The sequence below is a fragment of the Sorex fumeus genome, unplaced genomic scaffold (genome assembly GCF_029834395.1).
Source record: "Sorex fumeus unplaced genomic scaffold, SorFum_2.1 ptg000064l, whole genome shotgun sequence".
NCBI classification, from domain to species: Eukaryota; Metazoa; Chordata; class Mammalia; order Eulipotyphla; family Soricidae; genus Sorex; species Sorex fumeus.
The window spans coordinates 426896-437333 of record NW_026606121.1 but is presented as its reverse complement, the minus strand read 5'-3'; the positions used below and the strand labels follow the sequence as shown (position 1 = coordinate 437333).

At 69.2% G+C, this 10438-nt stretch overlaps 1 protein-coding gene across 4 annotated transcripts; it reads right to left on the bottom strand.

Annotated features, from left to right (window-relative positions):
• Positions 1-165: 165 nt before the first annotated feature.
• On the bottom strand, positions 166-9839 carry GIGYF1 (GRB10 interacting GYF protein 1). Of its 4 annotated transcripts, XM_056128376.1 has the most exons (29): positions 9694-9839; positions 7351-7445; positions 6473-6655; positions 6143-6260; positions 6004-6071; positions 5771-5883; positions 5550-5676; positions 5379-5474; positions 5196-5307; positions 4999-5107; positions 4873-4913; positions 4597-4767; positions 4257-4507; positions 4054-4162; positions 3487-3624; positions 3268-3368; positions 2996-3167; positions 2741-2907; positions 2550-2650; positions 2358-2468; positions 2165-2265; positions 1999-2081; positions 1798-1911; positions 1523-1714; positions 1170-1363; positions 920-1080; positions 646-809; positions 435-570; positions 166-361 (listed from the first exon to the last, which is right to left on the bottom strand). In XM_056128376.1, exons 6-29 carry the CDS (start codon positions 5803-5805, stop codon positions 309-311), a joined length of 3039 nt encoding a protein of 1012 aa, XP_055984351.1. In that variant the 5' UTR covers positions 5806-5883; positions 6004-6071; positions 6143-6260; positions 6473-6655; positions 7351-7445; positions 9694-9839; the 3' UTR covers positions 166-308. The 4 variants fall into 4 exon arrangements, with proteins under 4 accessions (XP_055984351.1, XP_055984348.1, XP_055984349.1 ...); XM_056128373.1 differs by having other exon boundaries at positions 3487-3657; positions 4597-4913; XM_056128374.1 differs by having other exon boundaries at positions 1170-1360; positions 3487-3657; positions 4597-4913.
• Between the last annotated feature and the right edge of the window lie 599 nt (positions 9840-10438).

Sequence of the window (10438 nt, the reverse complement as noted above, 5' to 3'; positions counted from 1 at the left end):
AAAATCCCTCTGTGGGCCTTGCATGGTCACCCCACTATCCCCAGAGGGGGCAGGCGCTCGGAATAGAGCTGTAAAGGTTTCTCCTAACGTTTCTTCGATGTTTAACACAAAAATTTTAAAAAAAAGGAAAACCCCTCCCCCCATCTGTAAAGTGCCTCGTGGTGGGTGAGTTAAGGTGCGTCTGTGGTTTGTAACAAGTGCTGGGGACCGGCCCCGCGTCCCCCGGCACTCCGAGGGCGCCCGCGGGGCTGGCCGAGTCCTTGCACGGGGCCCCTCCCCCGCATAGCCCAGCTGGTGGGTCGGGCCGCTCAGTAGTCATCCACGCTCTCGATCTCACCCGAAGGTCCGTGCAGGGAGTACCCTGGGAATGGGAGGGCGGTTGCAGCGTTGCCCCCACCGGGCCAGGCAACCCCGGACCCCCTGCCCACACTCACCCAGGATGCTGGGATCCGAGTGCAGCATGAGCGCCCGCCGCTTAGCCTTGCTGCCCTCACCGGGGCCCGGGCCGAGTTTGGTGCTGTGGTTGGTTGGAAAGGCCGTCTGCAGGGGACCACTGCTCAGCCAGGCTTCCTGCTGGAGCACAGACACTCAGGAGGGCAGGGGAAAGGGGGGCCCTGGGAGGGCGGGGGGATGGGGGAGGCCTACCTGCTGCTGCTGCCGCTGCTGGCTGGCTTTCTGCTTGGCCCTCCGCTCCAGGAACTGTTTGGCAAATTCTTTGGCTTCCAGCGTGTCCCCCAGGCAGGAACGGATGTAGTCATGGACGTCATAGGGGGACTCCACCTCTTTGAGGATCGCCACAGCCATGGGCACTGCGGGCATGCAGGCGCGGTCAGGGTCCACGGGGACCCAGCCACCGGCCACCTACCCCGCCCCCGCACCCGCCGTGCCATCCAGGCCGCCCGCCCCGTCCCCGCCATACCGTCCAGGCTGCCCGTGGCACTCAGCGTGTGCAGCATCTGCTCGCACCACTGCGTGAAGCCGTCCTGCGGCCGGGGGATGCCTTGCAGCAGCTTCAGCAGCTTCTCCTCCTCCTCCGTCTTCTTGCGCACGGGCCGGCCCGAGAGGTGGCTGTAGGAGTCGCTGCAGGGACAGTGGGTGTGGGCGTCCACGCCCCCCCACCCCCACCCCAGCTCGGGCCTGACTCTACCCGAAGCCCCCGGCACACCCACCTGAGGGAGGGGCTGCTCCAGCTGTTCTTCAGGCCCAGGCCGCGCGTCAGGCCCCCGCTGCTGCTCTTGACCGTGTCCTCCCAGAGCCCCAGGCTGCCGCCACCGCCGCCCCCACTCTTGTCAGGCCCGCCCCACAGCGGCCCGGTCTCCGACACCCACTGGTTCAGGGGGGTGCTGCCCAGGCCCCCGAGCTGCTACAAACGACAGGGGGTCAGGCTGGCTCCCACAGGGACACCCCCAAACCTAAGGCCGCTGGGTGGAAGAGGCGTGTCGAAGGGGCAGCAGCCTGGGGCCCAGCTGAGACCCCTCCCCCCACCCCCGCACCCCCCGCCCTAAGGGTCCTGCCCGCTCACCGCGCGGTGGTTGGGGGCCGGGGCCCGCGCGGGCTCTCGGGCTGGGGGCTGCTTGTGTTCCAGCAGCGTCTTCATAGACAGGCCCTGCTTGGTGAGGCCAGCCCAGAGCGGGGGCGGCGAGCTGGGCGCGGGGGGCACGGGGGCCGCCTGCTGCTGCTGCAGCAGCTTCAGCAGGAGCTCCTGCTGCCGCACCTGCACCCCAAGACGGAGGCAGTGAGGTGGGCTGCACCCCCAGGCCCCCGGGGTCGCGACACCCCCAGGCCCACCACACCCACCTGCTTGCGCCGAAGCAGATCCTCCTCCTGCTGCTGTCGCCGCTTCTCCTCACGCCGCTTCCGCTCCTCCTCCTCCCGCTTGGCCCTGAGCTCCACCTCCCGGCGCTCCTGGAACTGCCAGGGCCACAGGCTGAACTCAGGGGCCCCAGCACAGGCCCGGCCCAGCACACCCCCTACCCCAGCCCCCTGCAAGGTACTGACTTTGAGCTGCAGCTGGAGCTGCTCCAGAATTGGACCCTGAGTCGAAGAGTTAACTGGTATGTCCCAAAGACTGGCCTCGCCGCCTGTGGGAGCAGAGGCAGCTGCAGGAGGGGCTTCCGGGGGGAATCCTCCCACACCCTCCGCGGCCTGGCAGGGTGGCACCCACCTGACTGCGGCGAGGCTGAGGTATGTAAATCCCAGAGGGGGCTGGAATCCGGCACCGACAGGGAGCGGTTGATGCTCGGGAGCAGGTTCTGGTCCCCGGCTCTGAGGAGGTGCCCTGAAGCTTAGTACCCATTGTTTCGGACCTGGGGTGGGGGTGTCTCCCTGCCCCGCCCTGGCCCATCCCGTGGGCCCACCTGGGGGGTTTGAGCGCCTGGAGCTGCTGCAGAAAGGCGGCCAGCTGTGGGGGAGGCGTCAGGTCCCCCAGAGGTGTCTTCTCCCGGAGCCCACACTGCGGGAGCTGGCGGCTGCAGAGACCGGTGTTGGGGAGCCAGCCACAGAGCCAGTGTTCCCCCCCCACACACACACACCGGCCTCAGGGTTCCTACCTGCTGACCAGCTGCAGGAACTGCTGGTGCTGCAGCTGCTGGTACAAGGCGGCTGTGGCCAGCTCCTGCTGCTTCTTCAGCCGCTCTTGGTCCAGGTTGCCCTGGGGAGGGTCCGGCATACCCCAGGGTTTCTTCCCAGTCCACCCTGCACCCCCCTACCCGCCCCTCCACGCCCAGGGCGGGCTGCTCACCAGCAGGGGGGGCGGCGAAGGTCCTGGGGCAAAGGGCACACGGCCCCACATCTTGATCACCTCGCCCAGGGGCTGGAACCCCTCGTCACAGCCACGCTTCACCAGCAGGGCCATGGAGAAGTAGCCGGCCTGGAACCACTCGGCCATCTCCTGGGTGGTGAAGGGGCCTGCGCCGGTGGGGACGGAGGCTGCAGTCAGAGACGCTCCGCCCCCAGTAAGGAGCTGGCGCCGAGAGCACCCCCTCACCTCAGGTACCTTGGATCTCCCCCTGCGGGTCCTTGTAGAACCACTTTCGGGCCGCGCCGTGGCTGAGGGGCAGGGCAGTGGCGGCCGCTGAGTGGCGCAGGCCCTGGGCCTGCATGGCGGCCGTGAACTGCTCCTCCTCCAGGGAGCTGTCCTGAAGAGAGGCCACCAGCTTCTCCGCCTCCTGCGGACAGCGCGGGTCAGGGGCATGGGATGGAGGGAGAGCTGTGTACCCCACCCCCACGCAGCCCGGGATCTGGTCTGGGATCCCCCCGGACCCCTACCTGCTGCAGATGCTTCAAGCCTTCGTCATCCTCCAGATCTCCAGGGGGACCTGGGGGCGAACCCACTCCAGGGCTCAGCTGCACTCGCCTTGAATCATCTCCTACAGCAATGGGAGGAAGGTGGGCCCGGGTGCAGAGACGGGGAACCCTCACTGCGGACTCGAACCCCAGCACCCGGAGAAAGCCACCTTCCCGCCAAGCCAGGGAAACGGGTCCCACCTTCGGCCGCTGGCACGTCCTTCTCCACAGCGTCATCACCTTCCCCAGGGGCCCCCCAGAGCGGGCCTAAGGCAGGCAGTGGGGATGGTGAGCGGGGCTGCTCCTCCTGCGACGGCAGCGGGCTCAGTGCCTTTCCCCCTGCGGGAGAGGAGTCCAGAGCGGGTTCCAGCCCTGCAGAGTGGGGACACCCTCAGTGCACACCCTCGTCTGGGCCCCGCACACACCCTGTCTGGGCCCCCCTATAATCCCTCTCTGGAGTGGGTTCGCCCCCGGGCCCCCCTGGAGCTCCCCTGCACACACCCTATCTGGGTCCCGCACATCCTCTCTGGGGCCCCCCCGCACACCCTCTCTGGGCCCTGCACACCCTCTCTCTGCCCCTGCCCGGCACACCCTCTCTCTGGCCACTACACTCGGTTGCTCTGCATCCACGTCCTCTGCCCTTCTGCCCGAGGCCCCAGCCTGTGTTCTAGTACGTTCTAAGGTTGGCTCATTATGGCACTTCCCACCAGCTCCTCTGTGTCAGAACGCGGGGAAGGACACCCCCAGCCCCCCACCCCCACAGCTCACCTGCCTCAGTCCCCTCGTCCTCCAGCCCTTCCGAGGGCTCCTCCTCCTCCTCCTCTAGCCCCTGGAAGTCCAGCTCCTGCTCCTCGGGAATGGGCTCTTTGGGGCCCTTCTGCAGGGGGACAGGCAGGCCGAGAGGTCAAGAGAGCATCGGGCAGGAGGACAGCACCTGGCGGGGTGGTCACCGCCCACCCCGCCCCCGGCACCTTGAGAGGCAGGAAGGCCCCGGAGGCGTCAAAGGTGCCCATCTCCTCGTCCCCGTCGTCCAGACACCACTCAGGGAGCCCGTCCTTCTCATCCTCGAAGCCGTCGGCCCCCCGGCACCTCCGCGGGTGAGCGCCCCCACCGCCCCGCCCCTCCTCGTCGCCGCAGCCCCCTCGGTCCCCTCGAAGGTCGAAGTCGAACTTGCGACGCCGGTCCCCGTGTTCCCGCCAGCCAGCAGAGCGCGGACCACCCTCTGGGTGGGAAAAGGGGGAAGGAGAATGGACCCGAGATCGGCCGCCAACCAACCCCCGCCCCCCCCACGCGGGACCCTCCCCTGCTCACCAGGACTGGCTGAACGCCAGCGGTCAGCATCGCGCCGGGGCGTGGCCCCCAGCCGCCAGCGGCCCTCATCGTCAGCATCCTGCTCCTCGCGGAGGGAGCGCCAGTTCTCACTGTCGGAGCGTGCGTGCTCCTTCCGCGGGCCCGCCCCGCTCTCCTCAAAGCCCGACCGAGCTGGGGGGAAGGGGGTACCGTCAGCAAGCAGGGACAGCAGGGGCCCATCCCACGCACCCCAGCCCCACTGACCTATGCCCCTTGAGGGCCCTTCCCAGGTCCTACCTCCTTCCCTCCGCGTCGACTTCTCGAACCTTCTCTCGCCTCTGCAGGAAGAAAGCGGTGGGTCAGAGGTCAGCTCCATGGCCACCGGCTCCGCTCGGCCCATGCCTCCCCACCCCTAGCCCGCACCTGTCATCCCAGCTCTGGCTGCGCTGGATCTCCCGGGGGTTCCTGCCGAAGGCCCCCTCGCCTTCCTCGATGCTCCTCTGCAGGAAGCAGCTGTCCCCGCGGCCACGGCCTGGGAAACAAGAGATGCCCTAGGAGTCCAGCCGGGCCAGGACCCCACCCAGCCGCCACCGAGCCCTCACCCCCCCATCCCTGCCTACCTCTGCTCCGGGTGCTGGCCCTGCCCCGGGGGGTGCTGCCCAGCGGGGGCCCGGCCCCCTTGCCCATCAGCCTCAGCACGGCCACGCTGTTCACCGACAGGGAGAAGTTCCTCTGAGGAGGGAGGGGACGTGAGCAAGCGCCCAACGGCACCCTCAGCCCCAGCCCCTTGGAAGACGCCCCACCTGCTCCTCCTCCGTCAGGGGCTCAAGCGCCAGAGGCCGCAGCGGCTCCTCCTGCAGCACCGCAGAGAACTCCTTGTCCTGCAGCTCCTCGGGGACCTGCGGCGGGAGTTAGCACAAAGTCTCCCCCCCTCCCCCCGCCACCCGCCTGGCCCCCCGCCGGCCCTCGCCCACCTTGTTCTCCTTGACATAGAGGGCGAGCATCTCCTCCCGGCCGTAGCGGTAGTCGGCCAGCTTGTACTTGGGCATGGCGGGGGACGGTGGCGGTGAGGCCACGCTTCCACTGGAGAGGACCCGCAGCCTGCAGGAGAGGCACAGGGGAAGGGGGGTCGCTAAGACTCTGCTGGGGCCCCCCGGGTCCCCGGCCTTCCTGTGCCAAGACCCACTAGACTCACCACTCAGGCCCAAAGTTGAGGGTCTCGGCTGCCATCGTGGAACTGGGTGCGTCCTGGGGACCGTCGGGGCTGAGCAGAGGAGGGAGGGGGCCTGGCGTCCACGCAGCAAACACCTGTGCAGACAACGGGACACTGGGCCAGGGAGACGGGGCACCCGGAGAACTGCCACCAGGGCCTGCACCGGGCAGGAGGCTGGGGGGAGGGGAGGTACCTGCAGCCCATGCAGGACTCACCTATGCCAGCCAACTGGCCACGCCCACCATAAGCTGCCCAGAGGCGAGAGCACAGCACCGGACGCCACCTGCGGGAGAGAGCCGCACTCTGAGCGGCCCCCAGACTGCAAGGGGCCCCCACTCCCGCCCCCAGACTCACTCGCAGCCTGGGTCACAGGCAGGAGGCCGATGTCCACGGAACCACGGTCTCCAAGCGCCCGGGTGTCGGTCTGACCAACTGCAGAGCCTGGCAGGGACCTTCACATCTGGGGACGATCCTTCACCGGCAGAAAGAACAGTGGGGGGTCGGCGGGTCCCCCCATGGGCACCCCGCACAGTCCCTGCAGCTCTGGGCTGCACAGAGCTTGGGGACAGGGTACAGGGTGGAACACCGACCTGAGTCAGTGAGAGTCAGCCCACCCCGACACCGTGTCTGGCAGCAGGAAGCACAGGACAGGAGCAAGTGAGGCCGGATAGGGAGGGCGCTCACCATGAACCAGAGGACGACGCGGTCTGTCCCCTATGGAGCACTGGACGGGGCTCGCAGGGGGCGGCTCATCCCTGGCGGCTGCGAGCAGAGGGCGGGCTGGTGGGGGGCTTGAGGCTTCCCGCAGGCTGGGGGAGGCCGGGCCGGAGCCTTCTACATGCCCGTGCGCACCGGGACTCCACAGCTCTGGAAGGACGGACGGACAGAGATGCAGGTCCAGCGAACCGGCAAGGGGCGTGGGCCCACAGCACAGAGGCCAGCAACCCCCACACGACCTGCCACACACGGGTCCACTGAGGCTCTTTGGGGCCAGCAGTGGGGTGTATCACTGCCCCCCAGCCCCCGTCAAGGGAGCCCTGGGTACCTATGCCAAGTGAAAAGGGCCTTCACCACCCCCCTGACCCATGCTGATTCCTCTACTTGGAGTGATCCAGATTCAAACGGGGGCACGGGGGTGCCCCGGGAGGCAGGGCTTTACTGGGCCCACCTGGGGCACGAGCCTCGTGCCATAGAACCTTTGGCTTTAACAAAAATCGCCAAGTGGCTCAGGATCACGTTCCACCACCAGTAAATTATCTCCTGAAAACCCATTGCTGGGGGCTGAGAGGCAGGACAACATTGGGGTGCCCGCTGTGCGCTGTGCCAACAACCCCAGTTCGAACCTCGGCACCCTGCATGGTGTCACTGCCAGTGGTCACTCCTGAGCAGAGCTAGGAACAAACAGCCCCTGAGCCGGGTGTGGCCCAACGCCCCCCCAAGAGACATTTGGGAAGAGCTCTCTCAACTTCTGTCCCCCCTCCAGAGCAACTGCGCTGACCCTCCCATCCACTACTTGAGGGTCCCCTTCTTGCAGGCCCCCAGAGGCCGCCGTGGAGACTCACCCTCCCAGGGGGCCGAGGCCACTGTCCTTGGAGCTGTGCGCTGTGGCCAGTACCTCCTGGGCGGGCTGTGACCGATCCTCGGGGCAGCAGAGCCACTGCACAACCAAAGGCCAGGCAGTCAGGGCGTGGTCCTCCTGGGGGACACCCCAGCTTGCAGGGCAGCTGGAGACAGGCAAACCTCCAAGCACCAAAGCGTGCCAAAGGGCTGGAGCCGTGGAGGCCATGCCGGGTCCCCGCACCCCACCAGGTCCCACCAGCACTGAGACAGGTCCACAGGCCCCCTCCAAGCCCATGGCCGTGCTGGGCAGCTGCTGACAGGGACGGCCACCAGTGTGGGGCATCGCAGGGGCTGGGGCTGGACTGTGCCACACTGGGGATGTTTGCCCAGAGCACAGGAGAGAAACAGAGACCCCGGCTGGAGGGAACCCTTTCAGAACCCACAAAAACCCCAACTCGGGGCTGGAGGGCCCCCCCAACACATGAGCCATAAGACAGCCACTCTGACCTGCCCATCCAGGCCTCCAGCCTCCATGCCCACTCTGGGCCCCCTTCCTGAGACGGGCTGAGCACCAAGTGGGGCCAGGACAGGCCACAACTCTGGGGGCTCCCGCCCACCCACTCCCAGGTGTCCCTCCGGCTGGAGAGGCCTCTCAGGTGGGAAGCAGCAGGCCCAAGACACACACAGGAAACGTTTTCTTCTGTCACCACTGAAACGAGGCCCAATCCGGAGCAACCTGCCTTCTGACGAAAAGGCTCCCAGGAACAGGGGCCCAGTCCCGGACTCCCCAACATCTGAGCAAGTGGCCAGCCCCCAGCCCACACCCCCTCCTCCAGGGTGGCTTGATTTGTTTTTGCTTTATGGCCGCACCCAACGGTGCTCAGGGGTTACTCCTGGCTCTGCACTCAGGAATCAGTCCTGGTGGTGCTCATGGCCCATATGGGTTGCCAGGGATCGAACCCTGGTTGGCCGTGTGCAAGACAAAATGCTCCCCCCTCCCTCTCTAGCCCCATGAGCATGCAAAGGCTTTAAACAGGGTGCAAAGCTGCCCATCCTCTGAGCTGGTCAGCTACCAAGTAGACCCGCTGGCCCGCTGGCCAGGACAGATGATGCTTTTGCAAAGCACTGGTACACTTGTCCTCACCCTCTGGCCCAGTCCTGGGCGGGAGCTACAACAAGGTGGCTGCAGCTGTTGGGACTGGTCTCGGAGACCCCCAAACGCTGCCAGAAGCCTAGACAGGGGCGCATAAGCAGGAAGACCGCCGCCCTCCCCGTGCAGGACAAGCAGACTTGGAGATTTCTCCTCCAAAAAAAAAAAAAGGTTTCAACCCCTCACTCCCTGTGCTCTCAAATGGGGGCTACTCCTACCCACCAAACTCCTCCTGCAGACACACGCACAAGAGGGTAAGTCCGAGGCCCCTTTGCCCTGCAGCACGATTCAGAAACACGGCGGAAAACCCGGGAGGGGGGCGTGGGGGGTCACGGAGGGCTAAGAACACGGTCCTCCCTGGGTCACCGGGGGAGGGGGGGGCACACGACTTCCCCAGGTCCCTCCAGGATGGGGTTCGATAAGAAAGAAAAGTGGGGCCCCGAGCTGGGGGTGGGGGGCGAGGGCTCAAGGGAGCAACTTTCCCAGACCAGCTGCAAAAAGGGGGAGGGGGACAGGCAGGGGCCCGGGCCGGGGGTCGCGGGGGGGTGTGGGGGGGGCAGAAGCCAAAGCCACGCGCCTGGGCAGCCTCCTGCAGGCCGTGGCCGCGCTCGGTATGGGGGGAGGGGGCTTCGAGAGAGCCTGACTGACACGGCGGGGCGGCGGCGGTCAAGGCGCGACCCCCAGGGAGCCCCTCCCCGAGCTGCGCGGCCAGTACCGGGGCGGGAGGGACGGGGGTGGACGACAGGCCGGTGGCCGGCCGGCGGGGCCGACTCCGGGGCTCGGCCAAGTTTGAACTTGGCCCCAGCGCGGCCGACGTCTGCAGGCAGGGCCGGGCGGCCGGGATGCTCGCTCGGGGCGGCGGGGCGGGCGCGGGGGCCCCCGGGACTCGGCCGGCGCCGGGGGCGGCTCGCGGGGCGGCTGCCCGCCCGGCGCCCTCGGCGGGGCCGCGGCCGGCGGGGATCGGCGGGCGGGGGGCCGCGGGCGGGGGAACCGGCGGGGGCGGCGGCCGTTGCGTGGACGCGGGGCCGGCCGGCCGGGCCTCGAGGACGTCGTGCCCTTCAGGGGGGCGCGGGCCGGGGGGCGCGGGCGGCGCGGCGCGGCGCGGCGGCGGCGGCGGCGGCGGCGACGCGGCGGGGCGCGGGCGGCGCGGCGGGGCGGGCGCGCGGCGGGCGCGGGGCGGGCGCGGGGCGCTTACCGCGGGGCGCGGGCCGGGCGCGGGTCCGGGCGCGGGGCGCGGGCCGGGGGCAGCTCCCGCGGCGGCCGCTGCCTCTGTTTGTGTTTGTACCAAGATGGCTGCCCGCCTCGCACCACGTGACGCGCCCGGCCGCCCCCTCCCGCGCCGCGCCCGGCCGCCGGGGTCCCCGCGCCGCGCGCCCCGCCGCCGCCGCCGCCGCCGCCGCCTCCGGGCAGCCCACCTCGGGCGGACGAGGCCGCGGACCGGGCCCGGGCGCTGATCGCGCGCGGGGGCCGGGACGCGCGGGGCCGGGGAAAGCCCGGCGGCCCTCGCGGGGCGCCCCCCTCAGCGCGCCCCCCGCCCCCGGCACACGCCCCCCGGGGGGGAGCCGCCGTTTCCCGCGGGCCCCAGCCCCGGGCCGCCGCGGGGCGGCGCCTCCCGGAGCGTCGGCGGCAGGGTCCGAGGGGCGCGTCTCCGCCGCCCCCCGCCCCGCGCGGCGCCCCAGGAAGGGAAGTCGGGAGTGGGAAACGCCGTTGGAGAGGCGGCGGCGGCGGCGGCGTGTGCGCGCACACCCCTCCTTTGTTTCTGCTTCTCCTCCTCGGGGCCTTTCCCGGGGCGACGTCTCCCGGGCTGCCAACGTGGGGGTGTTTTCACCCACCGCCTTCTCGGGGAGTCTCCCCGACGCGCGTGCAGCCCCCTCCCCCCACCCCGTTCCCCGAGGGGCTCTTGACGAACAAACACGGTGTCACGGCCCCCTCGAAGGCGG